Raw genomic sequence first — 23,941 nt, 5'->3', positions numbered from 1 at the left:
GAGTGGCCTCGGCCATGGCCTTTCAACAGTAAGTTAGTGAATAAGTGCGTTTGTGCGTGTATGTGTACGGCATGTAACCAGTGCATAAATAATTCACTAATATTTGTCCACAGAAACCAATAAAAGTTCACACAAACATTGTGAAGCAAACGCACACACGTATCTAGCCAACGATCCACAGATACACAAACATTCCCATGGCCACAAGGGTAGGTTTACCACCAAAAAGTAAAATGGCGTTAAATTGTACACGGCCACAATGTAAAATTAGATTTTTCAGCCGTAGACATGGCAAATAAAGTATTCAACAAAACACTCTAATAGGTGTATAAGGGTGTACCAGAAGAAGATGAAAACAGAAAAAAAGTTAACTACATTTATGACGTTTATTATGGAACTAAATAAAAAACACGGATGAGGAGAGAACTTATCAATGAACATGACTTTACAGTCGAGCTGGAAGATATCAATGCCAGGATGGGAAGGGAGAATATTTTTGATCCAAAGGTCGGAAAATTTAGCCACGATGAGGGAAAGTACGATAATAATTGAAATCTGATAGACTTCGGCGAGGCAAAATATGGTAGTCAACAGCACCAGATTTCATAATCGTAAAATTCACATGCCCTCATGGTTGTCCCCCGATTAAACTACGAGAAACCAAACACCTTGTCTTCAGGTATATTCCGGTGGATGATAAGCCATAGTCCTCATGAAAGAAAAAATAGTTTACTTTAGTCTCACATGTGTTCATGCTTTGACAGAAGACCAGGACGAACGGACCAAGAATATATGTAACTTATGTGCGTCTAGTGAGAACTTGTGAACTTTGCCCTATTCATGACATTAAAATCGTGTTTGGGGATTTAAATGCAATGATAGACAGGTATTTGTTTTATATTGCGATCGAAATATTTAGCTACGCGTGGGAACGTCCAGTAATGCATTGAAGCTGAATGACTTCACGACGAAAAGTTGCAAATACAACAGTTTGCAATGACTTACTCCACGTGACTGACTCAATTACTGAAGAAAACACTCCTTGTGCCAATGGTATAGCTGGATAATGACAAATTATTGACCACTGCATGGAAAAGGCTCTGAACGGGATTGGGGTATTGGAGCCATAGTTCAATGCCATTACATTGCGTGCAAAGAAGATCCAGAGGATGGACTTACCACCTTCGAGACTCAGGATATATGGGCATAGTATAACAACTCTCAAGGCCTTAAATCCGAAAACGTTGGGGTCGAAGAGGGTGGCGAAGTGTTTGAAGGCCCTATATGGACTTCTGGCTCATGGTATGATGAAAGAAAGCGGACAAGGGACGAAAGCGATTGGGGATTTTAAGGATTCGCTTTTCAGAAAGGGAGAAGTGAAACGCGGATACTGTGTTTGAAGTGGTCCTCATTGACGCCTACAGGATTCGCTTTCCGGAAGGGAGAAGTGAAACGCGGATACTGTGTTTGAAGTGGTCCTCATTGACGCCTACAGGATGGAGTCAGGGACGGGATTGTGGTATTGGAGCTATAGTTCAGTGTCATTACGTTGTATGCAAATAAGATCCGGAGGATGAACATTCTGCCTTCGAGGCTCAGGATATAAGGGAATAGTGGAACGGCCCTCAAGGACTTGAATTCGAAAACGGTGAGGTGGCGAAGTGTTTGAAGGTGCTGCATGGATTTCTGGCTCATGACATGATGAAAGGAAGCGGACACAGGAAAAATCGAGTGAAAATTTTTAGGATTCGCTTTTCCGGAAGGGAAGAGAGAGGAACGCGGATATCGTATTTGAAGTAGGTGAGATCTCGGCTTTTACTGACGCCTCCAGGATGGAGTCAGGGACGGGATTGGGGAATTGGAGCCATAGTTCTGTGTCATTACGTTACCTGTAAAGAAGTTCCGGAGGATGGACTTACCTCCTTCGAAACCCAGGATATATATGGACAATATAACGGCCCTTAAGACCTTGAAATCGAGGATGGTGAGGTCGAAGTGCGTGGGAAATGGGAATAACGTAAGTCAAAATCGGGCGCTACGCGATAATATATATAGTCGTGTGCATGGGAATCCCATACAACAAATACTTTGTTGTGAAACGAAGTGTCTTCATGAGAATGAGGTGCAGATAATCGAACACCTGCTCTGCTCACGCACGGGTCTACAGAGGCACAAGCTTTTTATTTTAAGTAGTCAGTTTTTCTCCAATCTCGGCGATCTTGCAGATGTGTCTCTGGGGAGTTTCCACTAATACGTGGATAAGGTGGGATTGCTTTGACGAATCACGCGATAAGATCCTTCACACGCGAACATGCATATGTTGATGCGGAGTACTAAAGCTTGGCACTCGGTGAGTGAATACTTAATCGAGTCGTCGTGGACTCATTCAACCTAAACTTGAAACCGATTCCTTATTATAGGCACATACTTCTGCTAATCACAAAATCTCAAATCGTTCTCCAATCTGTACATAGTGTCGTCATGGATAGGCGCTTCTGACATTTTCTGCATATTTCGTCATACCTCTGTCTCCACTTAGGGTTGGAGCCCGAAGTTTTTTTAGCCTTTATTTTTCTTATTTTCATATCAGGGTGTCACAATAGGCCGGGATTGTCCTCCGAATGAACTCACTATTTCGGGGTGAGCTACTCATTCTACGTAAATCTGAAACCGATACCTTATTATAGGCACATACTTCTGCAGTTCAACAATTCCATGCTAATCACAAAACCCCTTATAGTTCTCCATTCTTTGCCTCTAAGGTGGTTCAAGTCTGGTAAAGTATCTATAGACTGTGACGGCGTCTACTAGACGCTGAAGCCTTAGGAATTTTCCAACATCGCATCATCTTCTCCATATGCCCTACACACACTTCCTCGTACCGATTTCCTACTTACTTTTACCCCAGAACTACACTCACTTTTTACATGATTCGGATCCTCACTGTTCCACAGTGCTCTGAGCGAGCTCGGAGCCTACGCCCTTGACTTGAACTGCGCCTACTTGGCACACTTGGTATTCTCCGGTTCTTAACGTACCATGCATTCGGTGATCGCCTGCAAGTGGGTGTTATGGCCACGCAGCCGGGAACAGAACTTAGTTGACGGATCTTCAAATATGTTCTGTCTTTCCGCGTTGACTCATCAGTACAGCATGAACTACCAGTCAACCATACCAGTGTTCCGCCAATCCAAGACTGCGCTGCTGGCAACAGTGAAAATCCGATTAGAAATCTCTTCCAGTCCATCCAGGTTTCTTATCGTCGCCTAGATTATTCTGCGAAAGTATGACCTCTTCTGGAATAGATAAAGGATAGAGCAGGTCACACCAACGCGGTATAGTCACGGCGATGATACGAAACTTGGAAGGAATGGAAGAGGTTTACAATTGCATACCTGAGACGATATTTAAGGTCGAGTGCGAGGCACTGCTGCCTGCCTTGGATTGATGAAATTCTGCTATTCATCCATTCATCTGGAAGTGCTACATGGATGGATCAAAGCTAAAGAACAGAGATGGCCTGGGGGTTTACATTGAGAACCTATTGTAGAACCTGTTTCCGATTGCCTGACCAAAATAGGGTCCTGCAGGCAGAAATCCGAGTGATCATGGGATGCGTGAGGTGGTGTGGTGTTAACGCGTATGAATATCTTAACGACCAGTAAACTGACCATCAGGGCAATAACACCCAGAATGGTAAGGTCACGAAAAGTCTTGGAGTGTAAGAAGGCGATTAACGACTTCACTAAAGATGACGACAGTGTGACCTCTTCTGAAAGGTCACATAGTCTAGCCGACAATAGGAAACCAGGAAGGAGTGGAAGAGGTTTCCGATCGGATACCTGAGACGATACTTAAGGCACTGATGCCAGCGGAACTGTCTTGGATTAACGGAACTATGGTATAGCCATCTTGGAATTCATGTTACATGGATTGCAGCTAGAGGACAGAGTGAGGATGGGGGTTTACATTGATAATCAGGAGACTTTGAACTGTTTTTAACTGTCTGACCATAATATGGTGCTGCAGGCAAAGATCCGGTTGATCACGGAAGGCATGGGGTGGTGTGGTGTTAACGCGAGGACATTGAGTACGAACATCTTAACGGATAGTAAACTGACCATCAGGGCAATAACACCCAGAATAGTAATGTCACGACAAGTCTTGGAGTGTAAGATGACTAACTAAAGATGACGACAGTGTGACCTCTTCTCAAATGGATAGAGGATAGGAGCAGGTCACATAGTCTAGCCGACGATTGGAAACCAGGAAGGAATGGAAGAGGTTTCCGATCGGATACCTGAGACGATACTAAAACCACTGATGCCAGCGGCACTGTCTTGGATTGACGGAACTATGGTATAGCCATCTTGGAATTCATGTTACACAGATGGATCGCAGCTAGAGGACAGAGTGAGGCTGGGGGTTTACATTGATAATCAGGAGACTATGAACTGTTTTTAACTGTCTGACCATAATATGGTGCTGCAGGCAAAGATCCGGTTGATCATGGAAGGCGTGGGGTGGTGTGGTGTTAACGCGAGGACATTGAGTACGAACATCTTAACGGATAGTAAACTGACCAGCAGGGCAATAACAACCAGGTTGGTAAGTCCACGAAAATCTTGGAGTGTAAGAAAGAGATTAACGACTTCTCTAAGGATGACCATAGTATAACCTCTTCCGAAATGGATAAAGAATAGGAGCAGATCACACCATGGCGGTATGGTCGAGGCGACGATAGGAAACCTAGAAGGAATGGAAGAGGTTTCGATTGGATACCCAGTATTGCCATCTGAAAGATAATGTTACACAGATGGATCACAACCAGAGGACAGAGTGAGGCTGGGGGTTTACATTAAGAATCAGGAGACTGAGATCTGTTTTCAACTGCCTGACCACAATGTGGTCCAGCAGGCAAAGATCCCGGTGATCACGGAAGACGTGAGGTGGTGTGGTGTTAAGGCGAGGATGTTGAGTGTGAACATCTTAACGGACAGTAAACTGACCATCAGGCGATAAAAAGCAGAACGGTAAGGTCACGAAAAGTTTTGGAGTGTAAGATGGAGATTAACGTTTAAAGGGGAATGAAAGAGCAAACGATTTGGCAGTGAAGGCTAGCGTATTGCCGTCCATAAACTTGGTTAACCCAAAGTCTTTCGTTTCGACGAAGCCCGAGTTAAGGGCGTGGGCTACGAATACATGTAATACTGTGGAATAGCGAAACGGCCGGTAGGACGACGGGAATCCTATTGGCAGGTTCGGATCTTGAGAAGACTAGGCTATTACTGAAAGGCAGTAAGAAGGATCTCAGTGTAGCTTTCAGTATCATAACAGGACATATAGGACCACGAAATCGGTGCAACCGCAGTGATAGCACATGCACGGTACATGGGGTAGATGATAAGGCGTTAGAGCATTTTGCATGTCATTGCTCGGCTTTTGCAGCAAACAGACACCGAAACTTAGGTGGGAACACAGTACCAGACATCAACCGACAATTAGGTATTTTGTAAGTAGCACGGAATGCCTAGCTACGATTTTGTTGTTCGAGTTTACTTTTTAGTATTTGGAGCTCATAATAAGCCGTTTAGCGACTTAGGTATATGTCCATAGTGACATGAGGCGGATTAATAACCGCACCTTCTTTTCAACCTTACCTAACCTATGACCTCTTTTATATTCTATCCTCCCATTGCCTCAAGTCTCTTTGCCACAGTGGTTGCTTCTACTCAATCTGAATGTCCATTGGTTGAACATATAGAACAGTCTCCATTTCCCAAGTAGGAGTGGTACTCATTGACCACTATGTGAAGTTCGAAGCAGCAGCGTAAAAGATCGAGACTCTCTGAAACCCATCTAACATAAAAGAATTGTAGCCTCACCTGGTTTTTTTTGTGCTCATATTTTTTTCTTGTTTTGCAAAATTAACATCAAAGAAACGTGACACCCTCTATTCTACATACCCTCAAAGAGAAAACCACTGTCTGCATTTAATGTGGAAAAAATCTACCAGCTTTTATAACATTTTGTATGTGTGTGTGTGTGTGTAAATGACAACGCATGTGTTTAGAGGTGATATTAAAATAAATTGTCAACAGAGGACACCGAGACACAATGTCAGCAACACAAACAAATAGATGGCAACGCAACAGCAGCAACAATGGTAGCTGGTTGCTTTTTTGCCAAAACAGAACTGCCATAACATTGAGGACAGTTAACAGAAACATTTCAACACCAAAGTTTACAAGTTTTTGGGAAAATTCCAACAGTAGCAACAGCAACAACATTCACTGAACATAGCAACAGCTTTGAGGGTGGCAGCAATAGCGTCTGCCGCCCCAAAAACAAAGCCGGGGAATATCCTCATTTTAATGTATTTAATGGTAATTTCAATTGTTTTGTTTGTTATGAAAATATCACAAAGAACAGCAAAGCTATGCTATCGGGTTAATGGAGTTAAGGTGTAGGTGGAGTTAAGGTAGAATCATAAAGTTAGTGGCTCAAAGTGAATGGGTGTGTCAAACTAAAAGGTTATAAATAGGAAATAGGGACGAATGTTAAAATGGGGCTGCTTATCTATACTTGTATAGGAAATTTGGACTTTGTGGAAATTTGGGATTTGTATCTCTGATGTCACTAGTCTCACAAAATTTTGATTTTTTTTAACTTTTGTTGTTGTTATTGTAGCCACATTTTCATGTGGAGATGGCGATCCTCGTCAAGCTCCTATAGGTGAGCAAGCTCGTTCTGTTTCAAAGGACCGATCGCCGCTGGAACAGTGTAGCCATTGATTATTTAGAGGCTCCGATAACTCGCCGTGTCATATCGAGCATCATAGGCCTTCAGTATTTATGCAAGAGCGGGTGCCTCCCGGCCTCTTATTGAGACTCTCCTCTCGATACCGCTGATTGTCTGCTACTGCCGTTGCAGCTACTCCGTATGAAGCATTCAACTATCCGAAACCTGTGACGCGCGAGGTAGCTCGCTGCAAAACTTCTCGTGGCGGAATGAAAACCACACAGATCGAAACTCAATGTTCCAGTTTTCTTTTTGTTGCTTTGAGCCACTGTACTATGTTTTCAAAATATGTGGGCTGTCATAATAATGGCAAGTAAAAAAAAAACAACAACAACAAATACATCCACAACACAAGGACATCCATTGAAATGGTCTTTATGACACGTTTGAGTTTTTTTTTTATTTCGTGTGTATTTGTGTTTGTATGTCATTGTTGTCATCCTTTTGGATGTTATCTCACATACGGGGACAAAACTGGCATGTCCAAACAGGAAATGTTATGACCACAATTCAATTGGGATCAATTTGTGTATTGATAAGTGATTCAAAAGATATTTTTATTTGATAATTTTGCCAAAACATGTCTCAAATAATCAGTTTTTCCCTTTCGTTGTGGGGATTGTGGTCAAAGTGTGGCAATAAGTTATTGTTTCAAATTACTTTGTTAAACATTCGAGCATAATAAAAGAGGAAAGGGTTATGCTATGCATGTCTGGGGAAATGCCTTAGGTGGAGAGTGTATGAGAGAAAAATATGATTGCGTGGGGTTTGAATTTTCGGGGAAGAAGAAAATCGAAATAGGATCTACATATACGATATTTTTGTAATGGTTTAATCGAATTTTGTTATTAAAATGTACCAGACGTATTTTAGAGGTTATTCAAATGATTGCGAATGATTCTATGATGATATAAGAACTATAGCAAAATTTCTAGGTCCACGTTTGGCATGGTTAAGATAAGGGTGGGTTAATTTGTAAGGGTCAAAAAGTACTAAGTAAGCGTTTATCAATATCGGAATCTACGACAAATTCAATGAAGTTTCGCCCAATGAGCCATGAGCGTTTAAATCATCATCTTAGTTAGTTAGTTTAGGTTAGTTAGTGAGGTTAGTTTAGAGTGTCAGTCATTTTTTTAACGCACTCATTTAGACAATTTTAGTCCGATTAAATACCACAGCAAAGACTCCAAACCACACCGCCCGCAAAAGCTATTTTTGGGTCACTTATTTCATCTAGCAATATGACCATGGCTGCGTATGAGTAATTTTAAATCTCAAAGTAAAAATCATTAATACGCTCCGATGTACCATATTTGGAACAGAATTTCCTTGAACAGTCTCATACGGCAAATTGTAAGGGACAAGAGAGCCCACTAGATCGTTGCTGAACGCAAGGATTTGAATTGACGATAACATCAAAAACCATTTTCAGGGGTTATTATTCCGTCATTAACCCCTCAAAACCTGGAATTCTATTGAAACTTTTTTAGGCAAAGTATTTCGTTTGGGGAAGTTTTATCAAGGCAAAAGCATATCGTGACAACTGTAAGGCAAGAAAGGCTGAACAAGTTATTTGTAAGTTTGAATTAGCAACACTTCATGTCAGAGTGTTGCTAATTCAAACGACCACATATTTTTTTGAGTGAAAATATTATACCTATCATCATAGGATGAGGGATATACCAGCCTATTCATACATTCAGTTTGTCATCGAAATATTGTTCTGAGACCCCATACAGTATATTCATCATTGTCTTGATATTCTATGTCGATCTAGCCATGTCTGTTTATCTGTCTGTCTGTCCGTCCGTCCGTCTATCCATGGAAATCATGATAGCGGCCGAACGCGTAAAATTAGCCGCTCAAACTTTTAAACATCTCATGTTGTTCAAATCGAACTATAACTTGGTATAGCTCCCTTTTGAAACGATCTCCTGTTTAGGCTTTTTTTGCCACTAGAAGCTTAAAACTGATTTGGCAGACATTTTGTATGTAGAAATTTTTAGGAAACACCATAGTTGAGGTTTCCAAGATTCGCTCCAGTTGAACTTAGCTCATATTTACTTGTTTTAAAGCAACCGGTATTTCGGAAGCTGTCAATTTTGAAGTTTTTATTATTTGACAAATAGAAACTACGCTGTTATTAACAATTGAAAATGTGTTAAGTTCGGCCGGACCAAATCTTGGGAACCCACCACCATTTATTCTAAAAAAAAAAAAACAATCCACAAATGAACTCAGTTAAAGACATACGTGTATATTATGTACCGAAATGTCTGAAAATCAGGCACAAATTGAAATTTCTATGGGCCGTAGAAGACTAATCGTGAGACCGGTTTACATGGGAGCTATATCAGGTTATAGATCGATTTGGACCGTTCTTGTCACAGTCATGGGAAGACATAAAAGAACTCTTCGTACAATATTTTAGTCAAGTAGGATAACAATTGCGTCTACCAGTAGTTCAGATGTCAAATCGCGATATCGGTTTATATGGGGGCTATACCAGGTTTTGGACAAAACATTTCGTGCAAAATTACACCGAAATCAGATAATAATTGCAGCGTCCAGGGGTTCAAGAAGTCAAATCGGGAGATCGCTTTACATGAGAGCTATGTAAGTTTTTAGACAGATTTGGCACAGTTGTACGCTTTACATGAGAGCTATGTAAGTTTTTAGATAGATTTGGCACAGTTTTTTTAAATCATAACAAAATCGGCGATGGTTATCTCCTCCTTATACTGGTAACATTTGAGAGGTGCTATGGTAGTTAAAAAATTTCTTCTCAAAGAGGCGTCTCACTTGGACTTGTCTATACAAAGGAGGTCCCTTATAAATGAGTCGGACATCACTCACTGATATGTGAGAAGTTTGTCTCTTTTCCTGAATGGAATATTCATGATCAAATTTTTCTTTGCGCTATGTTTAGTAAACACAATTTACGAATCGCTTAACTGGAACATTTTTCTCGCCAGAGAACACATTGTTGGGAAATTTACCATGTTCATAAAAGCGTAGTAACTAAATTTCGACTAACTTTTTTGTTTTGTGTAAGATCGTGTGACTTTTGAAACTTGTAAGGATTGACCTTCAGCTCATTTTTATAACCTCCATCATAAGATAAGGGTATACTTAAATCGTCATTGCTCTTTTAACAAATCGAAATATTGATCTTAGACCCCATACAGAATAATTATTCTTGATCGCCATGACATTTTAAGTAGATCTAGCCAAGTCCGTCTGTCTGTGGAAAGCATGCCAACTTTCGCTTACGACTTCTTTTATCCCTTTCAACATAAATGCCAAAATGTTCTGAATCGGTGCAAAAGCTGATATAGCTTCCAAATAAGCCGCTCTCCGAATTATACTTCTTGAGCCTTTAGAAGGCGTAATTCGTATCCGGTTTGGCTGAAATTTTGCATAATGACTTCTAGCATACGTGTAAAATATGATCTGAATCAGTTCATAACCTGATATAGCTCCCATATAAATCGATAACCCGATTTTACTTATTTCTAGGGCTCAATTGTTATCCGATTTGGTTGCTATTTTCCACAGTGGCAGCTACTATGATCTCTAACATCCAAGCCAAGTATGACCCGAATCGTTTTGTAAACTGATAAAGCTCCAAAAGCATAGAAATTTATATCCAAAACCAAATAAAAACCTTGACAAATGCAATCCAAGGTGAAGAGTATAAAAATCGGCTCGGCTGAAAGTAAGACGCTTTTTCTTGTTCAATATATGTCGCATATTTTTACGGAATATTTTCAGATCTTTAGCCATGTGATTAACACTACGGCGTGAATATTGTTGAATAAATCCTATCATGTGGCGAATCATTTCAGGTGTTGTTGCAGTTATTCCTGGACCACCATCGTGGCGTGTGGCATCGATACCAATGTCATTATAACGACTAGTGTAACGATTTTTTTCTACATTGAGGTGTTTGAATTCGCAAATTATAGTCGGTTGAGATTTTACAGCCATCACAACCATCACTTCATCACTATTATTTTGTTTTAAATTAACTTAAAAGCAAATAATTTGGATTGCTTCTAACAATAGCAATAATTTCTGGTTTGACAGATATACCAGTGTAAACTTGGTTATACTTCGTGTCAGCTACCGTGTAGATAGTAGGGAGGTGCTAAGAGTAGGTTTTCAAGTAGATGTATCATTTATTTTCTTTTTGTAAACACCACCAGTTTGAGGTCATTGGCTTAAGTGTATCTCCGCTGTGATTTATAATCCGCAAAGCCATAACGTCGCATTAATTACTCGATATCGCTAAAATTTGGCACAGCGAGTTGTGTAAGGCCTCTCGCCATACATGCCGAGTATGGTCTACATTGGAATTTATATTGATATTGCATCCTATATACATATATATATACATCGATCTCCCGATTTAAGTTTTTGGGTGGATAAACACTTTTATAACCCAATTTCGCTCAAATAGCAAATTGAGTTGAATAAGTCCGCTTCTCATTCTTTCCGACTATGGCGTAGATTGGACTATATTTGGATATAGCTGCCATATGAATCCCTCAATTTACGGTCTTGAACCCCTATTAAGTCCATTTATTACACGCTTTTGTTGAAACTTAGAACGGCCGTTGTGCTAGACTCCTCGAATCTCGTGTCAATTTTGGTCCACATCTGAGGTGGTGGGTATCCAAAGTCCGGCCGGACTGAACGTAGTGCATTTTATACTCTCCACAATAGTATGGGGTATACTAATTTCGTCATTCTGTTTGTAACTATTCGAATTATTCGTCTGAGACCCCATAAAGTATATATACGATCAAGATCGTCGTTACGTTTTATGTCGATCTAGCTAGCGATGTCCGTCCGTCTGTCCGTCCGTCTGTCCGTCCGTCTGTCCGTCCGTCTGTCCGTCCGTCTGTCCGTCCGTCTGTCCGTCCGTCCGTCCGTCTGTCTGTCGAAAGCACGCTAACTTTCGAAAGAGTAAAGCTAGTTGCTTGCAATTTTGCACAAATACTTCTTATTAGTGTAGGTCGGTTGGGATTGTAAATGGGTCATATCGGTCAATGTTTTGATATAGCTGCCACCTTGGGTCTTGACTTCTTGAGCCTCTAGAGGGCGCAATATCCGATTTGAATGAAATTTTGCACGACGTGTTTTGTTATGATATTCAACAACTGTGCCAAGTATGGTTCAAATCGGGTCATAACCTGATATAGCTGTCATATAAACCGATCTTGAATCTTGACTTCTTGAGCCTCTAGAGGGCGCAATTCTTATCCGATTGGAATGAAATTGTGCACTAAGTGTTTTGTTATGATATCCAACAACTGTGCCTAGTATGGCTCAAATCGGGTCATAACCTGATATAGCTGTCATATAAACCGATCTTGGGTCTTGACTTCTGGAGCCTCTAGAGGGCGCAATTCTTACCCGACTGGAATGAAATTTTGCGCGACGCGTTTCGGTATGACTTCCAATAACCCTGATATGTTAGGTTCAAATCGGTCAATAAACTGCCATATAAACCGATTTTGAATCTTGATTTCTTGTGCCACTAGAGGGCGCAATTCTAGTCCGATTTGAATGAAATTTTGCACGAAATATTTTGTTATGATATCCAACAACTGTGCCATGTATGGTTCAAATCGGGTCATAACCTGATATAGCTGTTATATAAACCGATCTTGGGTCTTGGCTTCTCGAGCTACTAGAGGGCGCAATTTTGCATGACGTAATTTATTATGACTTTCAACAACTGTGCCAAATAAGGTTCAAATCGGTTCATAACATGATATAGCTGCCATATAAACCGATCTGGATTCTTGACTTCTTGAGCCTCTAGAGGTCGCAATTATTATCCATTTTACTTCTTGAGCTCCCAAAGGGCGCAATTCTTATTCGAATTGGGTGACATTTTACACAGGTCACCAACATATAATTTAATTTTTGTCCAAACCATATCCATACCCATATCTTGATATTGCTCTAATAGCAGAGCAAATCTTTTCCTTTAACAAGAGATGCCGGGAAAAAAACTCGCCAAACGCGATCCATGGTGGAGGTTATATAAGATTCAGCCCGGCTGAACTTAGCACGCTTTTACTTGTTTTACTTATTTCTTTCTTAAAGCTACCATTCAAGAAGCTCTGATATTGCCTTGTTAGCTGCTTGCAACTTACGGCTTTATATCGAATCCTAAGTTTGTTCTTTGTAGTATATGTGATTTCTTCCATTTTATCGCTATTTCAAGCATCATTAAAACTCTTTGTACAAACACTTTCTATCGCATCCTTTTTTTTTTTGTATCATAAAACAATTATACATATGAGACATAATGGCTTCTCTACAAACCAAAAGAAAACTGCCTTTTGAGGATATACTGCACGAACACACACACGCAAACCCCATATAACCACAATAAAACTGGGTCGCCTTTAATGTTCGCTAAGATTTTAATCGCATCATACTAATTTTTGTCTCATCAAGCTGTCATCAGTGTCATTATACTCCTTTTGCTTTGCTTGAGGTCCATATGATAAAAGATTTTGCAAAAGCTTGGCAAATGGTTGGCCCTCTCTGTGTGGGAGAGTGAGCCAGCAAAGGAGCCACTGCTAATACCCATTTTGACAAACATTTCAAGCTGAAAATGTCAAATGTGGCATCAGAGTACAACAATACTCAACCCTCACACATATGAAATTAAACCAACAACAAAGATTTGACCATTGTTGGTCTCTCATTGCTGTTGTTCATGTTGTTGTCATAGCGAATAAATGCAAAAATGCTGTAATTTATTTTTATTACAAACTTGGCCAATTTCAATTCTAATCACAGCTCTCAATGTTCGTTACTGCCACTACTTTTACACAGAGGTCCCTGGTTTCAATGGCTTGGATGGCCCCCAAATGGTTTGCAGGACACCAACAAACAGGACATTAGGATACAACACAACTGGCCATAGTGGTGGAGGACAACAGCAACAAAAACAACAACAACAATATATATAATATCATTAAAGTCATTTACAAAGCTTTGCAATTGAATTAAATTGAATATGGGACCACCACAGTAGTCCATTGTCAAGTAAACAACGTGGCCAGTGACAAAGGCCCAAAGCAGGCAAAATAGGAAACAAGTCAAAATGGCTGTAAGTTGAGGCTGAGACGAATCTAGAATACACTGCAACACAGATAGTAGGTTAGGTTTGGACAGGGACAGTTCTAGTCCATTGAGATACCACAGTAGCAACAGACCAGGGACCTTTAGTGGGAATCAAACCCAAGTGCGACGCACTGGTAAGCCGAGCACTCTACCAACTCGACTATCGGAGCAACATAGATAGTTAAGACCTGCAAAATTTTTCGAAAGCATCATACTAGACCGCTGGATTGAAGGAGGGCAATATAAATATCTCATCTTTAATTTTTTTTTAAGGAAAAGTTAATTCTGGAACAATATGAATCCTCAACCAAATGAGTTGAAAAAGGAGGAAAGTTATCTTAAATGAAGTATTCAAGACCATATTTCGTGGGGATAAAGTAGAATCTGAGGTTTCGTTGTGAGGCTGTACCCATTGTTAGTATTGACTTTAAAGCTGCTTCCAAGCATTTTTCCGTAATAATTAGGTTTGTCCTGTACTGTGAAAAATGGTTCGTTACCTCTTCTTGGAATTAAATTATATCTTACAAGTTAGAGCGTGCTAAGTTCGGCTGGGTCGAATCTCCACCTCCACCACGGATCGCAGGTGTGGAGTTCTATGCGCGGTATCGCTTTTAGGCAAACTAAGATTATTGAATAAGAGCTGTTATGATATTGGAGCTATATTAAGTTGTAGTCCGATTCGGTTCATAAATGAATGCTGAACATTTTAGAAGTCATTGTGTAATATTTCAGTTCATTCGGATAAGAATTGCGCCTTGTAGGGACTCAAGAAGCAAAAGCGGGAGATCGGTTTATATGGGAGCTGCATCAAGCTATACATCGATTCAGACCGTATTAGACACGTACGTTGAAGGTCATGAGAGAAGCCGTTGTACAAAATTTCTAGCAAATCGGAGGCTCAAGAAGTCAAGATCCCAGCTACATCATGTTATGGACCGATTTGCGCCAAACTAATTACAGTTATTCAGCCAAATCGGATGAGAATTGCCCGCTCTTTTGGCTCAAGAAGTCAAGACCCCAGATCGGTTTATGTGGCTGTTATATCAGATTATGAACCGCTTTAGCTATATCAGAATATGAATCATACTTAACACAGTTATTGGAAGTGATATCAAAACACTACTGAAAAACTTCAGTCAAATCGGGCGAGAATTGCGCCCTCTGGAGGCTCAAGAAGTCAAGACCCAAGATCGGTTTATATGGCAGTTATATCAAAACATAGACCAATTTCAACCATACTTAGCGCAGTGGTTGGAAGTCATAACAAAACACCTCATGCGAAATTTCAGCCAAATCGGATGAGATTTGCGCGCTCTATTGGCTCAAGAAGTCACGACCCCAGAACTGTATATATGGCAGCTATTGTATATCAGATTATGAACCCCTATAGCTATATCAGAATATGAATCATACTTAACACACTTATTGGAAGTGATATCAAAACACCTCATGCGAAATTTCAGCCAAATTGGATGAGAATTGCGCCCTCTAGAGGCTCAAGAAGTCAAGACCCTAGATCGGTTTATATGGCAGCTATGCCAAAACATGGACCGATTTGGCCCAGTTACAATCCCAACCGACCTACACTAATAAGAAGTATTTGTGCCCAAATTGAAGCGGATAGTTTCACTCCTTCGAAGGTTACCGTCCTTTCGACAGACAGACGGACGGACATGGCTTGATCGACTTAAAATGACATGACAATCAAGAATATATATATTTTATGGGGTCTCAGATGCATATTTTGAGGTGTGTAACACAGAATGACGAAATTAGTATAACTGCATCCTATGGTGGAGGGTATAAAAAACTGGAGAAATTTGAAGAAAGCACCTGCAGAAGTACTAAAAAATTTTAAGACATTAGCACTTCAGCCATTTTCACAAGTTGGACCATTTTTGATCCTCACAAGAATATTTATATTATTTCGATGTGTTACTGAAGTCATGATAAAGTTAATATACTCCATACCATGCTGAACGGTATCACAAAGAGACAATGAGATAGAGGCAGCACTGGTTGGCCATTCACAAACACTCTCGCACACACACAATGAATTCTAGGTCGGTCATTCCGCCGCAGAGGCTAAAAAAAGTAAGTATTTAACCTCAAATAGCGTGACCAGGGCAGCCTTTGTCTCTTTGGTTTTAGTTTTTTTCTTTACTCTTCCAAGAGACTTTCTTGTTGCCTTTTGCCTTTGTCCTAGATTTCCCATTTTGCCCACAACTCTGTTGTCTCTGGGGTCCAGTGAATAAGAGAGAGCACTCTTGTATATATATGTATATGGATATTTATGTGTGTTTGTGAGTGAGCACGGAAAAGCAAAGTCCCTCCAAAGTGTAAATTTATTTATGTTAATTTATATTTCTTTTCTTTTTGCCACCACTTCCTGGTCTTTGCTTTGCTTTTGCCATATTCCCATACCAGCCAAGCGTAGAGGCTTTGTGTCTACTTGCTAAATAAATTAAGTAAAATGTCTTTTCTATTTACTCGTATGTGAGTGTGAGAATTTTCCACAAGGACGTAAATTTTCCACGTGAAAGTAGGTGTGTTGTACAGACTGAAAAATTGAGATAGGTCCAGTTGCTAGTAATTGCAGTCAGATGTTTAAAAGTATTAAAATTATAAAATATTTTGTTTTCCTTGACCATCCCGCATTTAAAGAATAAAATTACTTTATGACTACAAGAAAATTTGTTTCAAGGACATACACTCTTACGCTATCGCTCTAACATTCATGGTCTAAGTAATATAGAAAGTCATTTATTTTCAAATCCTAATTGATGGATTGCGGCAAGGCTGTCACAATAAATGTCCACAATCACCAAGTGATTCAATGTTAATTTCCTTGAATGTATTATAAATGTTTTGTAAATACAAATGAGCTAGTATTTGTGTTTGCATGCTTGTGGAATATTTCCTTTTCATACTTACAGTGTACAACCAGACGCCATTTATCCTCAATAGCACTGCCCTCAATGTATTGGTTTTCCGCTCGGCATGTCAAATATTTGCCATCGTCTTCTCGGGTAGGCGTGAATGTTAATATGCTTAAGGATTGATTGTCGGGTTCATTAAACTGTCGAATATCATGGAAGAAAAAAAGAGAGAAAAGGGAGAACAAAAATTAAACAAATTTTTATTAAGAAAAAAAAAAAAAAAACAAGTAAAAGCGTGCTAAGTTCGGCCGGGCCGAATCTTATATACCCTCCACCATGGATCACATTTGTCGAGTTCTTTTCCCGGCATCTCTTCTTAGGCAAAAAAGGATATAAGAAAAGAGTTGCTCTGCTATTAAAACGATATCAAGATATGGTCCGGTTCGGACAACAATTAAATTATATGTTGGAGACCTGTGTAAAATTTCAGCCAATTCGTATAAGAATTGCGCCCATTGGGGCTCACGAAGTAAAATATCAGGTTATGAACCGATTTGAACCTTATTTGACATAGTTATTGAAAGTAAAAATAAAATACGTCATGCAAAATTTCAGCCAAATCGGATAGGAATTGCGCCCTCTAGAAGCTCAAGAAGTCAAATCCCCAGATCTGTTTATATGACAGCTATATCAGGTTATGGACCGATTTCAACCATACTTGGCACAGTTGTTGGATATCATAACAAAATACTTCGTGCAAAATTCCATTCCAATCGGATAAGAATTGCGCCCTCTAGAGGCTCAAGAAGTCAAGACCCAAGATCGGTTTATATGGCAGCTATATCAGGTTATGGACCGATTTAAACCATACTTGGCACAGTTGTTGGGTATCATAAAAAAACACGTCGTGCAAAATTTCATTTCAATCGGATAAGAATTGCGCACTCTAGAGGCTCAAGAAGTCAAGACCCAAGAACGGTTTATATGGCAGCTATATCGGGTTATGGACCGATTTGAACCATACTTGGCACAGTTGTTGGATATCATAGCAAAACACGTCGTGCAAAATGTCATTCCAATCGGATAAGAATTGCGCACTTTAGAGGCTCAAGAAGTCAAGACCCAAGATCGGTTCATATGGCAGCTATATCAGGTTATGGACCCATTTGAACCATACTTGGCACAGTTGTTGGATATCATAACAAAACACGTCGTGCAAAATTTTATTCTGATCGGATAAGAATTGCGCACGCTAGAGGCTCAAGAAGTCAAGACCCAAGATCGGTTTATATGGCAGCTATATCAGGTTATGGGCTGATTTGAACTATACTTGGCACAGTTGTTGGATATCATAGCAAAACACGTCGTGCAAAATTTCATTCCAATCGGATAAGAATTGCGCACTTTAGAGGCTCAAGAAGTCAAGACCCAAGATCGGTTTATATGGCAGCTATATCAAAACATGGACCGATATGGTCCATTTACAATACCAACCGACCTACACTAATAAGAAGTATTTGTGCAGAATTTCAAGCGGCTAGCTTTACTCCTTCGGAAGTTAGCGTGCTTTCGACAGACAGACGGACGGACGGACGGACGGACGGACAGACGGACGGACATGGCTGGATCGACATAAAATGTCGCGACGATCAAGAATATATATACTTTATGGGGTCTCAGACGAATATTTCGAGTAGTTACAAACAGAATGACGAAATTAGTATACCCCCCATCTTATGGTGGAGTGTATAATAAATCAAAATGATGGACATTTTAGAATAATTTATTTATGAAAGTCATTAAGTGTTTGTTTCCTATCGGCTCGAGAACAACTAAGCTGATTTTCTTGAAATTTTCATATATTGTGTAAGCAAGTCTGGAAGAGATAATAAACTATATCTTGATATTGAAAGGGGGAGGATCCTATCCCTTACCTCACAAGTAAGTCTAAAACAGAGTCGGACCCTTCCCCTTGCAATACAAACACGGAAAAATAGGGGTTATTTGAAAGAAGTATACGAAATTTAATCAATATTTTGTACCAAGTGTCTGCTTAGCCGACCCACTCCAAAAACCTCTCCAACGGAAATGAAAGCCGATCGGGACAATTAAAAAAAAAGTATTTGAGTGTTCATTACAAATTTGGCACATAATTTTGCACAAAGTCTAAGAGAGGCCGATCCTTCTCTCAAAATTCCCCCTACCTAGAAATCCACGGAATAAAATAGTAACCCGACTTGGGTAATGCTGAAGTTAATTGGAAAGGTATAAGAAGGCTGCCCAGTCTCCAAAAAACCTTTTAATGAACATATCGATACGCTACTCAAATGAACGGTATTTGGAAGTAGAATACAAAATTTGACCTTAGGAGTTTGGAGGAAACCTACCCCAAAAACCGTCCAAATTAATAAAAAGGTCATTCAATGCACTGTGGGACTTAAAAGGAAGGCCAGGGCTCGTGCGAGCTATCCGAATCAAACCCCATAAAACGGACTAACTGCTCGACCCGAACAATATGGGATCAAAATGAAAGGTCTTTGGAAGAAAAATATCTTCTTATTTATAAAAAATCAATTTGTGGTTGTTCCGCATAGACTCAAAAACGTCTTAACTGATAACCTAGAATTTTCACAGATTATGTGGGTAGGCCTGGAAGGAAACATAGGCTATATAATTTTTTGATATCGGAAGGGGGGCGGACCCTCCCCCTTATGCCAAAACACCAGCCAAAATTAAAAATGGACCGATAGGGACAATGTAGAATATGGTATTAAAATTTTAGTTCAAGTATCCATCGGGCCGCCCCAACCCCAAAACTCCACCAAATAGATATATTGCACGTTCATGTCAATATGGAGCTCAAATGAAATGTATTCGGGAGTAGATAACGAATATGGCATACAAATTTAGATCGAAGTATAGGAGTTCACCCCACCCCTCAAAAAACGGCTCAAATGGGCATATGAACCAATCATGACTATATGGAACCCGGTTTGTTCCGTATTGACTCAAAAACGGCAGAACCGATTTTCTCAAAATTTTCACAGATTTTGTAGGTTTGCCTGCAAGGAAATATAGGCTATATAAGTTTTTGATATCAGATGAGGGTCGACCCTACTCATTACACCAAAAACGTCGTACAAAACCAAAAATTTTGTGTGGCACAATATGGGCATCAAATGAAAGGTATTGAAGATAAGAAAACGAATATCGCATTAAAATTTGGGTCCAAGTACCCATTGAGCCGTCCCAACCTCAAAGCTCCTCTAAACAGATATATTCGACATTCATGTCAATGTGGGACATGGCTATATGGGATTCAAATGAGTCTTTAAGAGTAGATTAGGAATATGACATTAAAATTTGTGTTCAAGTCTAGGTGACACTTTCCCTCCTAAGAATACTTCAAAAGGGTTAACTGACCTATTATGACAATATGGGACTATGGGATATGAAAGGTATTTGAGAGCAGAAAACTAATTTGATACCCAATTTTGGAGCCAACTGTTTGGGGGTACGCCCTAAAGCATCCTCTAAACTGAACTTGATTTCCGACTATGATAATATGGAGCTGAAATCAACGTTATTTGGGAGTAAAGAACGAATTTAATATCTATTTTTAAGGCAAAGTGCCGGTGGCCGCCCCATCCCCAAAACACCCACCAAACTCGATGAAAAGGAACCTTTTTATAGCCGAGTCTGAACAGAGTGCCGCAGTGCGTCACCTCTTTGGGAACAATTTTTTACATGACCATGCAGGGCATGGTTCTCGCAAATATTACCAGCATTAAGAGGGGATAACCACCAGGATTCGACCGCAGGGGTTCAGCGTCATAGGCAGACATAGGCTGCAGTGGCACGAATTCGATATCCACATTCTGAGAAAAGTGTCCCTACACTTAAAAGATATAACAGAGTAAAAGAAGGCGCAACGGAGCGGGCCCGGTTCGGCTAGTCTTATTATAAAATACAAATCGAATATTCGAATTTTGGGATAAGCCAAATTGTAGAATATTAGAATCCGCCAGAGTAGAATCCCCCAGAGTCTAAAGAAATCTATCAAACAACTATGTGTGAAGTTTTAGCCAAATCGGATCACCTTTAAGGGGCTCAAGAAGTCAAATGGAGATATCGTTTTATGTGGAAGCTTTATGTAGTTATAGACCAATTTCGGCCATATTCACCGAGGATGTTGAAAGTCATAAGAAATCGCTTTCTGAACTCAGTTTTCTGTTTTCAGCAAAATCGTATTGAAATTGCTCACGAAGTGGAATTTGGAAATCGGTTTATGTGAGGGCTACATAGGGTTATTGACCGATGAGGTCAAAACACTACATACACACAAAAATTAAAAACTTCTTAAATACAGAAATTCGAATTTAAAAATTTTACGATTCAATTTAGTAAACCCGGTCATGCTGGACTTATGATACCACTGAGGATTGTTTCAAGTTAACTTCATCTATTTTTTTTTTTTTTTGATTGTACAGGAAGCACTGAGCAATGATGCACTGTATTAAAACTGCCATTACACGAAAAATTAATTTTACAAGAACTGATAAAGATATTTTCCACGAGTGCCTATAGAGAGAATACGACCGCTGCACTGCCATGTTATTAAAACTTCTAATAATGGATGAAGGCTAATAGATTTCGCCACAACAAATTGCATGGTAGTTAATAGCACCAGATTCCAACATCGAAGGTTTTACACCGCCATATGGTCCGATCTGATCAGGGGGATTATATGGTCCCCCGATGAGATCAGAAACATGATGTGATAGATGAAAGGCTTCCAATCAGCGTGTAAGACGTACGATCGTGGAGCTAATATTTATTCTGATCACTACCTTGTTGCAGCAAAGATTCGCAACTGTGTAGGCGCAGTGAGAAACGTACGATCTTACACTGCATGGAAGCTGGATGTCGAAAAGCTGCAAACGAAACAGAAAGCAATGGCTTACTCCCTTCGCCACGACAAATAGCATGGTAGTTAATAGCACCAGATTCCAACATCGAAGGTTTTACACCGCCATATGGTCCTCCGATCTGATCAGGGGAATTATATGGTCCCCCGATCAGATCAGAAACATGACGTGATAGATGAAAGGCTTCTAATCAACGTGTTAGACGTACGATCGAGGAGCTAACATTTATTCTGATCACTACCTTGTTGCAGCAAAGATTCGCAACCGTGTAGGCGAAGGGAGAAACGTACGATCCGACACTACATGGAAGCTGGATGTCGAAAAGCTGCAAACGAAACAGAAAGCAATGGCTTACTCCCTTCGACTGGCCCAACTGTTTATCAAGCACTCCTTTTCCAAATTATATAACGGTGCAATAGCAAACCATTAGCCAATCCATAGAAAATAATGCGGAATCTCTAATTGGGTACCGAAAACCTTCCCCCAGAAACCCAAAAGCCGGGTTAAAGAGAGGTAATGAAAGAAAAAGCAGAGTAGAGAAACGTCTTTTCTGCAGATAGAAAAGGAACATGTACACAAGTGAGGATGCATATCAGGTAGTGCGGCCACATATAAGGTAGTGCGGAAGCATATCAGGTAGTGCTAGGAGTGTTTGAGAGAACAATATTCGATAAATATATGGACCAGACTGCGTTACCACGAGCAGACTGAATGAAGAAGCTGCAGTTAAGGAGTCCTTTGACCTAACAGTGTATATTAATTCGTGTTGGCATTCCAAGTCGATTTAGACACGCCCGTCTGCCTATCCATGTGTCTGTCACAAACTTTCAAAATTACTAAAGCTAGGGTCTTGAAATTTTATCTAAATACTTCTTATAAGGGTTGGGATTGTAAATTGAACAAATCGGTAAATGTTTTGATATAGTTGTAATACCAACAGATTTCCCAATTTTACTTCTTGAGCCTCAAGAGGGCTCAACTGATCCAAATCGCTCAATAGCCTGATATAAAATTGCAAATTTTTCCCTTGAACATTCCACTAAGGAATAGGGGCAAACGTCTCACATATCAATGAGTGCAGTCCGATTCAAGTTTTAAGCTCAATGATAAGGGGCCTCCTTTTTAAAGCCGAGTCCGAACGGCGTGCCGCAGTGCGACACCTCTTTGGAGAGCAGTTTTACATGGCATTGTACCTCACAAATGTTGCCAGCATTAGGAGGGGAAAACCACCGCTGAAAATTTTTTTCTGATGGTCTCGCCAGGATTCGAACCCAGGCTTTTAGCGTCATAGGCGGACATGTTAACCTCTGCGCTACGGTGACCTCCTATTAATATAAACTATCTGTGCAAAATTTCAAGCGGCAAGCTTTACACCTTTGACCGCTATCGTGATTTCGACAGGCGGACGGACGTACATGACTAGATCGAATCAGAAAGTCGAGACGATCCAGAATATATATAACTTCATGGGGTCAGTTCATTATTTCGAGGTGTTACAAACGGAATGACTAGGTTAGTATCCTCCATCCTATGGTGGTGGGTATAAAAATTTCTTAGATATGAAATTTTGAATAAATTTCTTTTAAAAATTAAATTTTGATGAAATTTGCTTAGAAACACATTTTTTTAAAACTTCCTTTGAAATTAAGTTTACAAAATATTTTCTTCAAAAATAACTTTGGACAAAATTTCTTATAGAAATGAAATTTGGTCTAAATTACCTATAGAAATGAAATGCTTACAAAATTTCCTAGGAAAAATGCTTCCAAAATTTCTAGGAAATCTTTAATGCAATGGCTTTCTACAGCAATCTATCGAAAAGCTTTTTTGCTGGGTAGTAAAGGGTGATTTTTTTGAGGTTAGGATTTTCATGCATTAGTATTTGACAGATCACGTGGGATTTCAGACATGGTGTCAAAGAGAAAGATGCTCAGTATGCTTTGACATTTCATCATGAATAGACTTACTAACGAGCAACGGTTGCAAATCATTGAATTTTATTACCAAAATCAGTGTTCGGTTCGAAATGTGTTCATTCACCGTAACGTTGCGTCCAACAGCATCTTTGAAAAAATACGGTCCAATGATTCCACCAGCGTACAAACCACACCAAACAGTGCATTTTTCGGGATGCATGGGCAGTTCTTGAACGGCTTCTGGTTGCTCTTCACTCCAAATGCG

General features: G+C 39.9%; 1 protein-coding gene across 1 annotated transcript in view; it reads right to left on the bottom strand.

The window, feature by feature from the left end:
- Positions 1-23,941, bottom strand: part of LOC106090424 (protein turtle homolog A) — a 436,959-nt gene that overhangs the window by 143,975 nt on the left and 269,043 nt on the right. Inside the window, exon 7 of the mRNA XM_059362200.1 lies at positions 16,888-17,032. Within this exon, the coding sequence (XP_059218183.1) occupies positions 16,888-17,032 (145 nt within the window). The remainder of the gene's footprint in view (positions 1-16,887; positions 17,033-23,941) is intronic.

Source organism: Stomoxys calcitrans, chromosome 2 (genome assembly GCF_963082655.1).
Source record: "Stomoxys calcitrans chromosome 2, idStoCalc2.1, whole genome shotgun sequence".
Lineage (NCBI taxonomy): Eukaryota > Metazoa > Arthropoda > Insecta > Diptera > Muscidae > Stomoxys > Stomoxys calcitrans.
The sequence above is the reverse complement of the archived record's forward strand: the minus strand, read 5'-3'. Positions and strand labels throughout refer to the sequence as shown.